This window comes from Talaromyces stipitatus, genomic scaffold, assembly GCF_000003125.1.
Source record: "Talaromyces stipitatus ATCC 10500 scf_1105507295515 genomic scaffold, whole genome shotgun sequence".
In the NCBI taxonomy this organism is placed as follows: domain Eukaryota; kingdom Fungi; phylum Ascomycota; class Eurotiomycetes; order Eurotiales; family Trichocomaceae; genus Talaromyces; species Talaromyces stipitatus.
Window position 1 is genome coordinate 238,576 of NW_002990118.1, and position 17,910 is coordinate 256,485.

The following is a 17,910-nucleotide window of genomic DNA, read 5'->3' on the forward strand; positions in this document are numbered from 1 at the left end:
CTGCAGCAAAGATATTGTAAATGTAAAAGGGTCTTTGGCCCCTTGATCAAACTCCACGCTATCTTCTCCCGGAGGTAGCGATATGTCAAAATTAAGAGTAACATGTGCAATGGCCAGACGGAGTTCCATGAGAGCTAGTTGTTTACCACACACGAGTATTGACCTATTTCATATCAACATTATTCGCGGCAATCCTGCAATAGACTTAATGTGGAGACAATAAATTAGACTCACCTAGTAGAATAGAAAGAAAGCCTGTTCATTCAATATCATCTTGCCGTTATTCTCCACAAGCCATCTCTCAGGCACAAACTTGTCGCCCTCGGGGAAGTTTCTATTGTCCTGTTGAAGAATGTACTGAGGCACGATAACATCTACATCCTCCGGTATCCATACTTCATCTATTTGAAGACCCTCTGGAGGAGTTACACGTGGCTGACCGCTAGGTACAGCCGGCTTGAGCCGAAGAGTTTCATTGATGATTGCTTCTAAGTAAGGAATGTGACGCACTTGGTCGTATGTGAAAGAATTGCTGGGAAACAGAGTATCGAGTTGTCGTTGAAGTTCTTGGTATACTGACGGGTTGATTGCGAGGAAATACAGTGCATTCGCCAGTGTGGCCCCGATGGTATGTCTATGTCACCGTCGTATCTCTTCTTCGCATTATCGTCCTTCACGAGTTCCAGGCCAGCCCAGACTTTACTTGGACAATGGGTAAAATGATTATTGTATCCGCGATCGAACTCGACGTTGCCATTATGGCATCAAATGCTGCCTCGATGAAAGCCGTTTGGCGCAAATACGTCAGCAAGAAACCTCTTACCGGCGAACAAGGCTCTTCATCCTGCTCGAAGCAGAAGCCGAATGAGCCTGTCAACTTGCCGTACAGCTCACGAGCTAAGAGGTCAGGTCATACTCGTATGGCGTCCATTGATGGTTCAGGGTCAAGCGGACGAAAAGAGCCATATGAGAATGAATCGGAGGAAGAACTTTTCATGATAACGGAATTATGGTTATATCTTCGGTAGATATGATTAGTAAGAAAGGCGCATCGTCCGCCTCTGCGGACTTGAATCGCCCTTATTTCGAGTTTAAAAAGTGATTTCTGTATGGACTCTAGTCATGTAACAAATGAAACACCCGTCACGACCTGGACGAGTAGGCAAAGAGAAGAATCTTATTATACGCTAAAGAACAAATAAAACCAACTTAATTTGTCTGTACCTAGGTAGATGAAAACAGACCATGTTCTCGTGTCATCATAAAAGGAAGCGTTCGCGGAGACTTTTTCAAGAATCGGAGACTTTCTACCAAGGTACATCTGAGCATACCAAAGAATAACAAATTTATGTAAAGTGATGGCTCCTTCAGATCTGATTACTGCAAGCTCACGTACCAAAGTAGAAAAAAATGGCACTTCACCTCTTTCCTGAAATTAGCAAGACCACTACTGTTCGAGATGGCACAAAATATTCATATATCCACGTCCCGCCATCGGATTCTAACAAGCCTACCTTTCTACTCCTCCACGGCTTCCCAAGTACAAGCTACGATTGGCGTCATGTATTGCCTTTACTGAAGGATCGTGGTTATGGCGTTATAGCTCCGGATTTGCTCGGGTATGGTGACTCTGATAACCCGGCAGAGGTGGAAGCGTACTCGATCAAACGAATGGCAGACCATGTCATTGAGGTTATTTTGAGTGAAGGACTAGAACAAGTCATTGGCGTTGGGCACGACTGGTAAATCTAACCATTGTATCTTAATTCATCAGAAAAAACATTCGATCGGTACATTAGCTGATACTAATCGCGAATCCGTTAGGGGCTCTACACTTCTGTCAACGGCTGCTCTGACTTATCCAGATCGTTTCTCTGGTTTGACTTTCACTGCTGTTGGCTTCGTCCCCCCAGAGCCCTTTGATCTAAAGTCTGTGAATACGATGGTTAAAGAGTACATTGGTTACCCAGCCTTTGCGTACATGGATTTTTTTAATGAGGATAGCGCTGCAGCTATATGTGACAAGAACCCGGCTTCAGTAATGTCAATGTTGTATTCCACAAAACCAGATGATTGGAAAGCTCATATGGGCGCCGAAGGCGGTGCAAAGGAATGGGTGAGTTGCGGTAAAGTTGCTCATCCTCCACCATGGATGAGCTATGAGGAGATTGCTACACATGTACAACTCCTCAAAAAAGGGGGATATACAGGTCCTCTAAACTGGTCTGAACACCTATCCACCTATATTTTAACGCGTTTACTCATTGCTGCAAGGTATAAATCATTCATTCGGGGGATAGACAAGTCCTTGTACGAGAGATTCACCACCGATGAGAGCAAGAACCTTGACATTCCTGCAGTGGTGGTTACGGCCGCGTATGATTGTGGCAGTCGCCCAGAATTCCAGATACCGGCGGCAGAAAAACATCTTTCAAACCGACGCATTGAGAGGTTCGAATGCGGCCATTGGATTCCACTGGAAAGGCCGAAGGAGCTAGTTATTTTGCTGGAGGAGTTTGCGAGTGGATTATAAAAGATTCTTTCGGAAGATGATGTTTTTATATATCACTCATTGATGATGGAGACTGATTAGAGACTACAGCCATTAAACATATTGTGCTCGCGATCCTTTGTTGCTATTATGAGTATCTCTTCTGATTTTACAAATCCTGGGACCAGGTGAAATTTGACTGAAAATCTAGGGAAAGCAATTCAAAAGAAGAACCTTAGAACACAGATTGAATGGAGCAAAATCTATGAATATAGCAGCGCAATCGATCATGAACAGTGCCATACGTTTTGACCGCACTCATGTGGGAATTAGTTAAGCTCTCGCATTATTGATCTTACTCTGCTCATCGTTAGACCTGCTTCTCTTCCTGAAGCTGCATCACAATAGCAGCTGCAGTTCCCGTCCCCATAGCAATAGCCGGTGTCACAGCTTTCATAGGAGTAGCACAATCGCCAACAGCAAACACTCCAGGCATGGATGTCTCGTTGAACATGGGTGATACCTTAAGCTCTCCAGTCTCGACTGTTTCGAGACTTAGTTGTTGGGCAAAGGGACCGTTGAGTACATATCTAGGTCCATGTGCCTATATAACGACTCCTTGTCAGCATTCGAATACAGAGTAACAGTATAGGAGGGGACGCCTACCAAGAAAGCTTCTTCTGCACAAGTGCCATCCTTGAAATGTATAATGATCTTAGGCTCATTTCCGTCCATTTCACGCTTCTTTTCTAATTTCATAAACGGACGAGGGTCGACTTTGAATCCATCGAGAGCAGCGATTGCTTCACGGAATGTCGATGCCTGCTCGTTGTTTCCGTTGGTGTAGATGGTGACCTTGTCGACAAGTCGCCTTGCCATGCGGTTTACATGCATTGCTCGCTGGTTAGTCTCAAGTACGTCTGTCGCCAGAACACCTGCCGAAGGGGCACCACGCTTTTCGTAGCCGTCACAGAAGAGGCAGTGATGTCTACCAATCATCCATTAGTGACCGAACAGGGAACGTGGTGAGAATGACGAAACTTACATAGTCTCACCCCAGCAATCTTCATAACCCTCAATATCGGGAAAGATATCCTTGACACCCATCGCAAGGACAAGTTTCTTCCCCCTCCAAACATCCCCTCTCACATCTCTAGCCTCAAACCTTCCATCCGACTGTCTTGATACAGATTCAATCTCAACCTCATCATAGAACTGGACCGTCGAATATCGAGCCAGTAGATCTGCGCGAGCCTTTGCACGGAAATCCGTGGGGCTTCGATGATCCCAGCCCAGGACGTTGTGCATGTGTTTTACTTTCGCGTTGCGGAAGACGGAAGAACTGAAGACGGCTGCTGTGTGGAGCTGGCGTGCGAGACCGGTTGCGACTGAGAGGCCTGCTGGGCCAGCGCCAATGATGAGGGCGTCGTAGAGAGTTGGTGAGAGCATTTTAATTCTTGTAAAGTTATTGAAGATGTATATTGTTTGGAACAATTGCGTTGGGTAGAGTAGGTAGTTGCTACACCCGACCCGGGAATGGAATCGTCTCTCGTATACTACACTTTCAATAAGGCTTCCTCCTGGAGAACGAACACTCTCGACTTGTCTGGAACCGGGTTTATATACTTTTCCCTGGAAATCTAGACATCACTCAATAGGGTAGTTCCCAAAATGCGGATCTCGGAGACATATCCAAGGCCTTCGGAGACATCGACCAACGACCATAGAACCCTTCATGTTTCTCTCTCTTCGTAGCTCAAAAGATCTATTTGATAAATCATCAAATGCGAATCTTATGGAAATTTGTCATATCATTTGTAAATCGTGAAATGGGATTATTAGTAAGTATCCTGGGAGATATTCCACCTACTGTTTCCCCTCTTCTATTGGATCCAACTATTCACGGCGAGCAAAGAGTTTATAGGAGGTAGTATGCAGGTTACGTATGTATAGAATTATTCCAATGGAGTGTTTCTTTCAGGTAAGCTACAATCTCGATACTATTCAAATATGATCCGATGTGTAGCGCAGCCTTCGGTTGGGGGTTGAGCGGATTGCGGATTGAGGATTGAGGCATAATTAGCGTTTTCCAACATACCCGGGACTGTTCTATCTACCTAGGTAGGTATAATCAATTAATGGCGCTTTGGAGACTGGATATGCTCAGAGCAAATGCTCTATATATTTAAAAACAGACCGACACCGCTACCCTCCGTATTATATAGGTATATGGTGCTATGTACATGAACGCCGACTAAATTCTCAGCCACGTAACTCCGCCACCGTCCGTTGTATATGACTCGTATGCATATATACACTTCCCACGATACCAAAAAATCGTAAACCATGAATTCCACATAGTAAACGAGAGACTATGTGCTCTTCGCTATTGCCCTTTTAAGTTGTTGCAGCGAAAGTGGCTTGATTAGATAGTTGTCAATACCCGCTGCCAAAGCTTGTTGTTGCATCGTAGCCGACGCAACTCCAGTTACCGCGAGCACTGTGACTGGTGAGAGGGATTGTCGCTTCTCAAATATTCGTATCTGACTAGTAGCAACCAAGCCATCCATCACTGGCATGGAAATATCTAAAGTAGCGGATAGGGTTAGTCGCAATACGGAACAGAAAAGAAATACAACTTACCCATCAGCACGAGATTGAACGACGAGGAATTTTCCTTGTACTTGTTCAAGGCTATCAAACCATTCGACGCGGTTTCAAAAGTGTGGCCTAGTTTCCGAACGAACGTTGAGAGAACCTGGTAACAGAGATGAACTCAGCATAAGCTGCCAGAAAACTCATGTGAAGTAGACATAAATGAGATACTAACAAGTGGCTAGTCTCCTACATACCTTGAGATTGATATCATTGTCATCAACGATTAGAACATTCAAAAAGCTTTGACGTTCTGTCATAGGTGTAATCATGCCGAAAGATGGGATTAGTTTCCTGGCATCAGTCGATGAGATGCCTGAAGAATCCAGGGCTATGATCGGGCTTGTCGATGAGTTAAGTGGCTTAGTCAGTGTCTGCGCGCTAGTCATTTCTAGAGTCCGTCTCAGAGCTTCTAACACTTTGCGTGGGCAAAAACTTTGATAGTGACAAATGAGTAAATAGCTGAATACTTGACGGGAGGAAAATACCTACGGTGGATATATTGTATGAACAACGTCTGCACTGATATTGGCAGGTTTAATCACGCCTGATGAAGGTGGTCCGCTGCGCAAAATCAGCAATCGGCTGGAGTTAACCACCTTTGACGATTGTATCGACTCGTTAGCCGCCATCTGTTCCAGGGTTGTTTCTTCTATAATGACAACATCGCCGCAAGCATTTGAAGGTGTTGCAGCAAAAGAGACACTCCAGTTTGGATCCAGTGTTATAACATGGGCGAGGAAACTTTGTATACAGAGTCTGCGCTTTCCCTCCCGACTCAAACTGCCCGTCGGAACTTCTGTCAAGTCAGAATACCCATCAAACCCTATGAGGCAAAACTGTGTTTTGGAAGAGGCCACAGAGATTGGAATCGCAGGTGAGTGTGGAATCAATGTAATGGGGATGAATATGTCCACCTGGGTACCGATTCCAGGTTCGCTCTTCACATCAATTGTTCCTTTCATGATACCAACAAGTTGCTGTACAATGCTCATACCTAGCCCGACACCTTCAGAAAGCGTATCTTCCTGCGTAAAAGCTGAAAATAGTTTGTTTTTCAGGAAGTCGGCCGACATCCCACATCCAGTATCGGTTACAGAGAGGTGGGCAAATTCCGGGGCAGATATTTCTGGCTCTTTTCTGAATTTGCATAATGAAACCTCGATAAAACCGGATTGGGTGTATTTGAGTGCGTTGCCGAAGATACTCATGATGATGCGTCTCCACGAGCCTGAAATAGATCGGAGTTTCCAGTTGCCCTGATCCGCCACACGTAGCACGACAGACATGCTTCCCATGTCCTGTTTGGTTTTCTGCTTCTCATAATCAGTGGCAGTACCAAGGTATCGTGAAACGTGCAGATTTCCGGTATAAAGCGCATTGACAACATCCTCTAATAGAATATCGAGGTCAAACACACTCGCCAAGGTGGTGGCAGGACCATGGAAGGGGTTCGCGTTTTCTTCAATGCTCATCAGGTTGTTTATTTTAGTAAAATCCAAACTGCAACCCAGCGTTGTCAGCAAGCTGTTTCACGCAGTTCAAGGGACTCACTTACAGATGGTTCATCGTGTCCAGAAGAGTGAGACCACATGTTTCAAGCATCTTGACCAAATCGCGCTGCTCAGGTTCTAAAGGAGTCCCAAGCAACAATTCTGCGCTAGCTAGCATTCCATGTAATGGCGACCGAAGCTCGTGACTGACAGAGGAAATAAAATCCGATTTTGAGTTCTCGAGTTCGAACGACTCTGCTTTTGTGATCTCTGAAATGATAGCATCGCCAAAGACCTTGAAATAGTGGAATTCATCAAGTTCAAGAGGCCGTTCGCTGTCTAGACTCCAAATAAGGGTACCTGCCAGCCAGTGGCACTTATTCCAGTCCCACAAAGGTAGGAAAACCACGGTCTTTGCGTCAGGAAAGTGATTTGCCAAGCGTGCTGCTGTTATCTGAAGGGCATTTTGGTCACTTCTTGGTGACCGGGGACCGTTCCTGAATGGGCGTATACGCATTCTATCTTCGACCTCCGCTATTTTTGACTCCTCTAAGTCACATGGTACTACTCCGTCTAGATCGAATATCTCCCCTTCGGGGTATCTACTAATCAGATGTTGAAGGAAGGACTCGGTTATTGAGCCTTTGACTGTAGTATTTAGAGGAGTGTCGTTGGTGATTTCTGTGGCTGAACCAAGAATTTTGCAGAACGCGTCCTTGTCGTTGTCAGATGTGGTATCAATAGGATGTGCAGTGAAATCTGCATCAACAGGTGTTGGGAACGGCTCCCAGTCCGTCAAGTCCGCGGAAGGTCCACTGCATTCTTGATGTTAGAATCTGGTGCGCGTACTTACCACACATGGAGAAATACTTACACTCCATAATTACAATGACAAGCATCTAGAAACAGAACACCATCCAAATCCATGGATTCCCTCAGCAAGGAGCTTGCATGAGAGAACAAAGCATCCGCACGTTTTGATATGGGGATACCTTCTTTTACGGTTACAAGGGGGGTATCAGGACCAGTTGTTTCCACGGATTGGCGCTCAACTCCTGACGTCACGTATGGCTCGTCCTTGGTGGTATTGTCAATAGTTGGGAAGGATGTGGCACTATCCCGAGGCGGCGAAGATAGAGATGTGCTTCTAGTAACTGTGGGCAAGTCTTGTGTGGATAGAAATTGTGAGGTTTCGTCATTTACTGTGCTTGCCAGAGACAATGCTTCAATATTCGGCGAAGAAGGTTCTGCTATCCCCACCGATGATCGTTGTTGCAGATGAGAGAGGTTTTCCAGTCCTTGTAGACTCGCTACTGAAGATGTGGATGCATCGTCTGGTCGTCCTTTGACAAAATTGGTCAAGCCTTGAACTAGTCGATCTGATCGTGCGTGGGAGTGAACGGTCCTCACGTTTTCAAGATGCTGTGAAATTGAGTCGGATATCTCCTGCAATGCCAGAACGTCCGCCTCCATAAAGTCCTGCCGTGGCTTGTCATCAACCACGCAAAAGCTTCCCAATACGTATCCTGCAGGACTATATATAGGCAGCTCGGCGTAAAAGCGGAAGTGAGGCCATCCGCTAACATACGGTCTATCCTTGAAATTGTCTTCCCGCGTGAAGTCACGAACAATGAAACGAGTCGGATTGGCCGTCACGTTGGCTGTATTCCGAAGTTGCGGCACGTCCTCGCCGGAGAACAGTTTCATCGCATGGGGACAAACGCCGAAGACGAGGTCGAGACTCGTCACACCGAGGTATAAACCATCGTCGGGAAGATGGCTGCGACTGTTCCGTAGCGAGATGGAAGCCGTTGCTTCGGATATGATATGCTGGTTCTGGCCATCGATCAGAGAGACGAATGCCCGATTGCAACCAAAGCGATATACGCCCAGCTGGACCAATGCGGTCAGCACGATATCTTTCGAAAGCGAGGGGCCTAGTTGATTGTCACTCTCGACTGGGGTGAGGAGGTCATCCGAAGAAGCGGGCGGGTTGCGAAAGGCACAGTAATACCTATGAAAGATATTGTAAGCACTCTTCAAGACGGCTAAGACCGAACAAAAGACGATTCTTACCTCGAAAGATCACGAATGCGTCGTTTCTCGGCTTCTGAAGGAGGGGATTGATCGAACGTAGGAAGAACAGACAGCGCCGCCATCCTTGCTCTCCTCCCTCGTGTCGTCTAATAGAGAGCCCAGTGAGCGAACGTGCTAGCGCAGAGCACGTTGCGCATCAGTGTCTGGGATGGGCAGGGGGCGGCGCTGTTAAACATCCTGATGGCCGCAAGGACCGTTGATACGTAAATGAGAAGGAGAAGAGAAAAAGAGTCTTCGAGAGAGTCGAGGAAGTTACTTTGGCTGTAGGAAGGTACCCAGTACCCACATTGGGAAGGCACGTCTCGACTCTTCCAAAGTTCTAACATAATCGTGCGCTAGTCTGCTTAGGGATTAGGGTACCTGCGGGGCTGTCTTTGAGCTCGCAGAGAGAGCGTTCATTGGTTGCTGATAGACGTAACCGAAGGCCTATGACTGGCCAGACCATGTCTTTTGACGTCACATGTTTTTATAGAGCTTAGGGTTAGGGCTGCACGAGTCAGTTGGCGCTGTCTGTTCTCGAACAAGACTCAAATCATGACTACCTCACCCTCACATATGCGTGAACGACAACCTCCCTACGGCAAGTCAATGAGCAATCCTGTAAAGTTTTTTCTATTACAAGCCTCCAAATCTAAATGACAAACGCCTATCGATCAGAGGCGCCGATTGACTAGCAGGAGCAAAGAAAGTGGGCAAAAAAAGCCGAGGAACGCTCAGACATTGTTGACTTGATCTCGATAATTGAAGTGATTGATCAAAGGCAATACAGGCGACCAAGCAAGACTAAAAACCGTTGATGACAATATGAATATTTATGTACTAAAACTGTGTACAGGTTTTTACAATAAGAAATTGGTGCGGGCACTATTCTGCCGTATCAAGAACGAGAGTGTGAAAGGATTAAATGAGAGATATCCTATTTAAACCTCTACGAGAGGGTAACCTTCTGAGCTTTGGCACCAGAGTGGTCAGCCAGACTCAAGAAGCTGGCATTGTCGTTCAATGTCAACAGACCAGCCCAGTTGCTGGTTGCAGGGAAGGTAGTCAACTTGTTACCCCAGGTAGCACCTCCATCACCGCTAGTCAAGATCTTGATAGCCTCTCCGGAACCACCATCCTCATCAGTCTGGAAACTAGCAACGAGGGTACCACCGACATTGGTGATTTGTGGAGCTTGAGCATTGAAGCCAGAAGGAGCATAGACAGTCTTACGGTTACCCCATGTCTTGCCATCGTCGGAACTGGTAACTGAGTGGACTGAGAATTTACCGCCGTTTGTCTCAGATTCAAAGATTGCGATGAGGTTGGAACCGGAGATTTGCGCAACACCAAGCATACCATCACGTTGATTGTTGGAGTCGGCGCCGGAGATGACAGTGGCCGAAGTCCAGCTTGCACCACCATCGGTCGAAGTGCGCATCAGACTGTCCTGGTCGGCTGCAGAGTTTTCGCGAGAATAATAAAGTTGCAAAGTCTTGCCATCTTCAGCTAGTCGGAGGAACGGTTCCCAGTTTCCGTTGATTGGGCCGGGGTCAGAGGCTGGAGTGCTGAGGTAGCTCCAGTTTACGCCATTGTCGTCAGAGTAGCAGATAGTAATGCGGAAGAAAGTATAACCACCGTTAGAGCGATCGTGGTTTCTAAAGACGAGCAGGATACGGCCTGATGGGAGTTGGAATGGATATGGGTTATCAATGTCAGTTGTGGCCGTGGCCCCGCGAGCCACAGTGCCAACTTGGTTCCAGGTAACCCCATTGTCCGTAGAGTGGACAACGGTAAGGATGCTGTCGCCATTTGAAAATGCTGTATAAGCTCCAATGATCGATCCGTCGGAAAGATAGTTGGCACGAGGGTAAGTGCCGCCTCCCATAGCATTCTCTCCGCCAGAGAGAGTTGGCACAACGCCAGTGCGCTTTTCAATAGGTACAGCGGTCGATATAGGGATAGCAAGGAGACAGAGAGCTGCGGCTGTTAGCCGAGCGAGAAAGCCGTGGGCGACCATGACCTAGGTGCAGTTAGTAGATGCCTATCGAGTGAGAACCCGAAGTATACTTACTTGAGAAACGAGTGTGACAATCCTATACTAGGAACTAATTGTCAATTGTAAAGTCATCCTCAGTGGGAGCAATGGGCTATTTATATGGGGACCAACATCGTAGCAGTTTGAGTGAGATTCGAATGAAGGAACAGCTTCAACTATACAAGTCCCGAAGCCACCGGTGCCCACCTGCAAACCCTAATACCACCCTTATTGTTGGCGATTGCCCCTGGAGCCATCAATCAGATGTCGGGAGACAAGAGGGAAGGGTCCACAGGCATGTTGGGCTGGCATTGCAAAACGCTACCTAGAGAGTCCACTAGGCCATAAGCTGTCAGCTAGGAAATTTCCTCATAACCTTCACAATCAATCAGAAGCCCCCATTTCCTTTTTCCGCGTTGGGATAAGGCAAACGATGTTACGTAGCCATACATGACCTGGACACTATATCGGTGCCAAGTGCATATAAGCCCTAAGCACAGTGTGCTACTACGATGGCTGTTTGACCATGATTTGTGAGTTTCTTGTGTTCCGTAATTTGAATACTTGTTCATATGACATAAAATCAGCCAACATGTACATTCAACAGTGTTGGAAGTATTTCATCCTAGGCAGCTATTTTAACCCAAGTTTGCGTCACCCTGTGGAGAACCAACATCTTCTTACACAAGGAGCTGATCAGAACCGCCACCGCATATTGTGGTAACCGAGATGTTCGATAGTGATCAATCAGCAACAGCTGAACCGATCTGGTAATAAGCTTAAGAAATGAATGAGTCAGGATCCTATTCAGTAAATACTGTATCTAAGTTAAGTAAACCGAGTTTATCCACCCTGATGGATCAGGATGAAGATGAAACAATAAAATCACTAAAAATACATTGTTAAGTGGTTTCGAATTAGGGTTAGGTTTTCCTGAAAAGGGCGAAGTGATTTAGTGCTTACATGCCCCCTAGTATGTGACTATGTATGTCAACTAATCAGCCACGGGTCCATTCAATAATATTTCATGGAGAAATTAAGGTCACACCCAAAGCCGGATTTCTTTAGATCGCAATGCTTACTCTCTGCTTGAATAAGATTGATGCTACCTTGACTTTACCGCAATATATTCAGAAATTCGAGAGTGCGTAGAGAACCATTCGAGATCGAGATAGTTCGACTGCGTGTATTTACTCCTTATCTGAAGATATCTAAGAGTACTCTCGCGATTACTCTATATACGCATTTCAGCACCAACTTATACGCCTTCTCATATAGGTAGTTATGAGAACCAAACTGAATTTCGGATTTTTAGTGGTCGTCATGCATACCTTGTGAAGGATACTACTGGGGCAATGCTCGCGTGAACCATTCTGTTTTGAGTATTGCAAATACCACTCTCGTTGACATTGGCTACTATGCATGCGTACCACAGAGAGACGCGAGAACTCATCGGGACAGATATGATAGCATCACGAAACTACAGGGCGGAGTTTTAGTGATACATGACCAATTCCAATTGTTACTTAAATAAAGACTAGAGAATCTGCCTAGATATGCGGGTTCTATCTAGTAAAATCCTAAAATCTCTCCTGGCTCTTGAGTTCTACTTCGGAATTTGATCTCCACACAGCTTTCAGTTAGGATTCAGCCCCTCTGTGTGTCATCTTAAAGCAATAGACTGGACAGATTCTAGTCTGTCTGGATATAACAAGACAGCCCATATTATACAGCCATTATTGGAGTCCATTATATCTCTGGCTTGAAGACTCCTAATGTCCTTATGGGCTTAACATGCCAAGGGTGAGAAGGGCCTTCTCTTGGACAGATTCTGTTGCTAACTTGTCTGATCAATCTACTTACTGCAATGCTATCCTGTAGTGATTCAGTCAATGGGAGAAGTCTAGAATGGGGGGTGATAGGATAAATGTCCGCAGTGCTTCAAACATGTTGAATCAACTTCGTAACTGACTATTGTAGTTGCTCTAAGTAGAAACATCAATACAGCGGTCATAACTGGAGACGTTCGTTGCATGACATAACCGAACTTAAGTAGTCAAGAAAAAGAAAACAGAGAATAAAACTATTTCCGGACTTACTGTTTTATCCTAGCCGCATGAATCATTGCATCTAAACCCTCGCCCATCTCAAAAGCACAGCCGCAACAACAACAGGCAAAACACTAACCAACTCCCCCATTCCCGCAAATTCCGTCGGAATCCTAGCATTCACAAACGCACCGGCACCAAGCAAGACCGCGAACAGGTTGTACACAAAGCTCCAGCCGAAATTGAATTTGATCCTTCGTACTGCTTTCTCACTGATATTGATCATTGTCAGGATGCTAAGTAGGCTGGGTCTCATGAGTACAACGTCTGCTGCGGATTTGGCGACGTCGCTGCCGGTTTCTTGGTTTATGTGTACGCCTATTGTGGAGGAAGCAAGCGCTACAGCGTCATTTGTACCGTCGCCAACGAACATAATTATCGGGGTCTTCGTATGTGGTGGTTCATGGGGTGGGCTCGCGAGGGCTTGAATGTATGCTTGCTTGTCGGCTGGGGTGCATCGAGAACGGGTATTCCCAGTCCTGATGTCCAGCTGCCTAGCAATGGAATTGACAGGGCCGGTATCGTCACCTGAGATGAGATGGACGGATATACCGCGCTCCTGGAGCTTAGTAACAGTTTCGAGTGCGTCCGGGCGGAGTAAGTCCACTAAGCCAAAGACAGCGGCGAGATCGCCGTTAATTGTAAAACAGAATGCCGTGTAGCCTTGATCAAGAACAGATTGGACTTGCGGATTGGATAAGAGATTGAGCCACCGTGAGTTTCCTGCGCGCAGGATGAGGCCGGGTGCAACCCCTTCAACACCTTTACCAGTCAGTACAGTTGTATCAGTGACAGTTGACGCCGATATTCCTTTGGCCGTCAGATGTGTAGCGACAGCGGCGGAAATTGGGTGTTTATTGCCGCTAATCAGCCCGAGAAGTAGGGCCATCGAACCGTTAGTATTGTCGGCATGTTCAACTACAACCGCGATATTGCCTCGGGTGACAGTTCCGGTCTTGTCGAATACAACATGAGAGATCTTGTACACGACCGCGATGCTGTCAGCAGCCTTAAAAATGATGCCTCGCTCAGCAGCAACACCACTGGCTATAACGATGACCATGGGTACAGCCAGGCTAATAGCACAAGGACAAGAGACGACGAGAACTGTGATAGCGTAGGTTATTGCTTCGGTAGTAGCTCTCGATCCAGACTGATTTCTCACTGCTATCCCCACAGCAATCCAAATCACGAAGGTTACGATAGTAAGAGTCACTATAACAGGTACAAAGTAGCTTGCCACTCGATCAGCAAAATCTTGTATCTTCGGCTTGGATAGTTTCGCTTGGTCGACCATCCCTGCAATGACAGCAATTGTGTTATCAGCAGGAAGACGAGTTAACTTGGCAATGAGAGTGCCAGAACCATTCACAGATCCTGCTGCGATAGTCGATCCAGGGGATTTCTCTACAGGGATTGACTCTCCGGTAACCATTGACTCGTTGACCTCGGATGATCCTCCGATAACCGTCCCGTCGGTTGGAATCTTGGTGTCTGGAATGACTTTGAAAATGTCCCCATACTGAAGGAGACGAACATCGATCTGTTTTTCATTCGGTCCAGATTCATCCACCAGGATTGCAGTAGGTGTCTGCAGTGAGTGCAGAGAAATAGACTCGACGGCTTTCTGGCGAGCGAGTGCGACTACATACCGACCAACCATGATCAAAGTGACGAGCAAAGTGCTGGTCTCAAAGAATTCACCGGTGGCGGGTGGATTACCCACTACAAGGTAGCCATACGAGATCACGGAAAAAATATACGCTGCACTTGTGCTGAGTACAATGAGTAGATCCATCTCAATGATCCTGGAAAATATCAAGGCTTTGAATGCCTTTGGGTAGAATGGACCGGCAATGATTACCTGCACAATTGTCGCTAATGCTAACGACACAGAACCATAAGTAATCTCCCTCTCAGGCAACGGCGCCCAGGAGAGGACCAAAACCGGCACTGTCAGGATAATGGATAGAATAGTCATGTATCCAATGTGGCGCACATGCTTGTTTCCAGCCGCCAGAGTTGCGTCAGGACGAGGAGGAGCTAAACGAAGGGGTATATCCCAGCCATGCTCCAGGAGATCTCTTGACCCAATAATTTTAGCGTCAAAAGAGACATTGACAGTTTGTTCATCAACAACAGTCATCTCAGTTACACCACGAGGCCAGTCTTGCTTCACGAATTCAGAAGAGGTATTAGGGACGAGAATATCCAATTGTGATCCTCGGTCTGTGACCCTTTCATACTCGAACTCAGTAATTTTCTTCAAGTGCCTAAACACTTTGTCGAGCGACTGAATGCTGACATCGAGGTCGAATTCTGCCCGCGAGAGCACCAAGCTGGTTTTGAGATTCTGGACTGATTCCAGTGTGCCCAAAGTCCGCTTAAGTTTTGTTTCGCATCCAGTGCAGGTCATTCCAGATATGCTCAAAATGATGTGTTCCTTGTTGAGAAAGCCCTTTTCGAGGTCAGGAACAGCGGTTCGTGGAATGACCTCTATGGAATCCCTGGGACTTTCTTTTGCGACGGCACATCCAGAAACCGCCCGTTTACACGGGTCATTAGGCGTTCGCTGCGACAAGGCACCGAAAGGGGATGTGGGTTCGCCGCAGCAGCCGGCAGAGCAGCTATTGGTATTGGCTTCTCCCTTTCCACAAGATGTAGGTAAAGGCTTTTCGCATTTTGATTTACCGCAGCAGCTCTCCGTGAGTGGCATATGTTGTTCACCGGCTTCGGACGCCTTAGGTTTGCCGCAACAGCTACCGGACTTGATAGGTCCCTTCTTTTCACTGTCAACACACTTCTCAGGCGATGCAGGAGCCTTAGGAGAACCGCAACAGCTGCCCGAACATGCCTTTCCCTTCCCCTTTGGATTGGCGCTACGGCGTCTGTCAGACACAGTGGCGTATCTCTCACAGCAAGAGTCAATGGAAATACGCAGAATAGCCCTAGAAGAGTCCGCCGAATGACGCTCATTTCCAGAGGAAGAACCTCTTGGTGGCGTGCAACAGGATTCTTGCCCAAGGGCTATCAAAGCACGACAAATACAGCCTAGAGCTTCGAGCACGCCTGCGTATTCAGCGCGTGCAGAACGGCTGTGTTGGTCGCATGGCTTGCCGTCGGGTCTTTTGCAGCTAGCATTTGGGGGTTCTGAGGATTGGTGTTAGTGTGGTCCATGGGCTATAGCCAGATATAGTGATTTGAACTCACTTGGAGATGCATCGTTAGGTGATACACTATCACATTGGCGAAGAGCGATACGGTCAAGGCAAGAGACGTCACAACAGGGAGATGGTTTGTTTTTGCAGCAACTGGGAGTGTTAGGATCTTCTTGTTGTTTCTCTGCCGAACCGTAACCTTTGAGATTGACCTGCTTGTTTTTCCCACTGCAGCAACCGGCAAAACAACCTTTACGAGGCTCAGATTCACTAGCCATGGTGGGAATTTTGCTGTCTAGTAGTTCAGAGTACGGTATGGTTGTGGAAGGAGGAAGAATGGGATTACAACTCGACTTCCGTGAGGTAACTACCTACACTACCCCGCCTACATCGTCAACCGTTATACCAAGCCCCTAAACTATGGAAGAACATATGACTTTCGTCTATTATCAAAGATGATTGCACAAACTCTTTCTAGCAATCATGCAGCATCCAGTGTTCAAGGATATTAATACGGCACATATAATAAGATACCTACGTGGACGTATCACCTAATGCAGATGGCCACATCTTTGTCTCTCTGTCTCTTTTAACAAGACACTAAATACCAAAGCAAACTTCGCGGCAATCCCGCGGATTTGGACAAGTACGACCAGGAACGGTGAGACGTCCTCCCAAGGTTGCTGTATACTGCCAGATTAGCGACGAGAGTGATGCCGCCTGGAAAGAACGTGATGGCAGTCGTCCGGCCGGATGTTCTCCGGCATCGATAAAAGCCGTCGTGGGCAGTGCTCGATTGGATACGGCCAACCTTGCGCTCTCTCACGACTGGAAGGCTGTGGAAGCGGAGTGAACATCCACCCATGTACCCCGGGTCCCGGGTCCCGTCGGCCAATGCAACATACACATCCTACTATTCCGGTATCTACCCTATAGGATGCCTGTGATCTAGCGCATGATATGGAGGAGTATGCTTCCAGACGACTGCTATCGGTCTTGCCTCGAGATAAGTATCCGATAGCGACTGACGAAGACATGCATAACATCAGCTCGGCCGTGTCGAGATGAGCTTACTGTAGAAGTTCAAGACTTCGGCCAGGCTGAGAGTCTATGACCAGACTTGACTAACGAGAACTATCTAATCACTGCTTGTCCGATGCATCATGCATGGGGCCATTTCTTGCACTGGTGCAGTTTGGCCATGATAAGAGTCGATTCGTCTGTCATAGCCTATAGCGCTTGGCGTCAAAAGGAATTCCTCGTTCCCACCCAGAGACACATGTACAGTCAGCAACTCCGTTTCTTCGGACTGTAGAGAAAGATTATCGACATGGATGCATGCACAGAGACCTGGTGTCTCAAGACCTGCCAATAGTGATCCGAATATACCTTTCCGAACGAGTCAACTAATAAAATTCGGCGAATGTCCCACGCTGAGACGAAACAGTCAAGCTCGGGTCCGAAGATTCGTTGAGCCACTAACGCAGAACGCTTGGGGCGGAAGAACTTTGGCTGAAGAAACGGAGTTTTGCGTCCGGAGAAGAATAGAGGAATTGTTTGATACGAACGAAATTATTAGTGTATGTTTCTCGTAGCATACAGCCAATAAAAACCATGTAAACAGCCGTGGAAGACGCAGAAAGATGGTTAGTCTGAAAACAACAGTGAAATAAACATGCAAATGTGTACTAATATAAGTGCGCTAGTAATTTATACTGTTCTGCTCGCGGTATCTTCCGGCGGCGTCAGCGCTTAGCCGTTTCAGGAAGGGCAATTATTCTCGACTTCTCTTCCCCGCCTGTCTGTCCTCTTCCTTTTCTCTTCTTTCTTCTTCAGACAACAACTCACCCATACTCTTTAACAGTTCTAACACCATTCTTTTTATATTTCA

General features: G+C 46.8%; 6 protein-coding genes across 6 annotated transcripts; 2 read left to right on the top strand and 4 right to left on the bottom strand.

Moving 5' to 3' along the window:
• Positions 1-710: 710 nt before the first annotated feature.
• TSTA_041190 (uncharacterized protein) lies at positions 711-1,102 on the top strand (the record flags this gene model as incomplete). Its single annotated transcript, XM_002484549.1, has 2 exons — positions 711-1,012; positions 1,039-1,102. The coding sequence occupies 2 exons, from the start codon at positions 711-713 to the stop codon at positions 1,100-1,102; spliced, it is 366 nt and encodes a 121-aa protein (XP_002484594.1).
• Positions 1,103-1,390: 288 nt separating this feature from the next.
• TSTA_041200 (epoxide hydrolase, putative) lies at positions 1,391-2,623 on the top strand. The gene is made up of 3 exons (XM_002484550.1): positions 1,391-1,742; positions 1,825-2,223; positions 2,275-2,623. The coding sequence occupies exons 1-3, from the start codon at positions 1,411-1,413 to the stop codon at positions 2,531-2,533; spliced, it is 990 nt and encodes a 329-aa protein (XP_002484595.1). The 5' UTR covers positions 1,391-1,410; the 3' UTR covers positions 2,534-2,623.
• Positions 2,624-2,861: 238 nt separating this feature from the next.
• TSTA_041210 (thioredoxin reductase GliT) lies at positions 2,862-3,940 on the bottom strand (the record flags this gene model as incomplete). Its single annotated transcript, XM_002484551.1, has 3 exons — positions 2,862-3,095; positions 3,158-3,479; positions 3,537-3,940. 3 exons carry the CDS (start codon positions 3,938-3,940, stop codon positions 2,862-2,864), a joined length of 960 nt encoding a protein of 319 aa, XP_002484596.1.
• Positions 3,941-4,644: 704 nt separating this feature from the next.
• Positions 4,645-8,798, bottom strand: TSTA_041220 (sensor histidine kinase/response regulator, putative; the record flags this gene model as incomplete). Its single annotated transcript, XM_002484552.1, has 7 exons — positions 4,645-5,078; positions 5,135-5,249; positions 5,344-5,581; positions 5,639-6,649; positions 6,705-7,454; positions 7,514-8,653; positions 8,716-8,798. 7 exons carry the CDS (start codon positions 8,796-8,798, stop codon positions 4,864-4,866), a joined length of 3,552 nt encoding a protein of 1,183 aa, XP_002484597.1. The 3' UTR covers positions 4,645-4,863.
• Positions 8,799-9,475: 677 nt separating this feature from the next.
• TSTA_041230 (uncharacterized protein) lies at positions 9,476-10,842 on the bottom strand. The gene is made up of 2 exons (XM_002484553.1): positions 10,790-10,842; positions 9,476-10,738 (listed from the first exon to the last, which is right to left on the bottom strand). The coding sequence occupies exon 2, from the start codon at positions 10,733-10,735 to the stop codon at positions 9,665-9,667; it is 1,071 nt and encodes a 356-aa protein (XP_002484598.1). The 5' UTR covers positions 10,736-10,738; positions 10,790-10,842; the 3' UTR covers positions 9,476-9,664.
• A 1,844-nt stretch (positions 10,843-12,686) lies between these two features.
• Positions 12,687-16,297, bottom strand: TSTA_041240 (copper-transporting ATPase, putative; the record flags this gene model as incomplete). Its single annotated transcript, XM_002484554.1, has 2 exons — positions 12,687-16,011; positions 16,072-16,297. The coding sequence occupies 2 exons, from the start codon at positions 16,295-16,297 to the stop codon at positions 12,884-12,886; spliced, it is 3,354 nt and encodes a 1,117-aa protein (XP_002484599.1). The 3' UTR covers positions 12,687-12,883.
• Between the last annotated feature and the right edge of the window lie 1,613 nt (positions 16,298-17,910).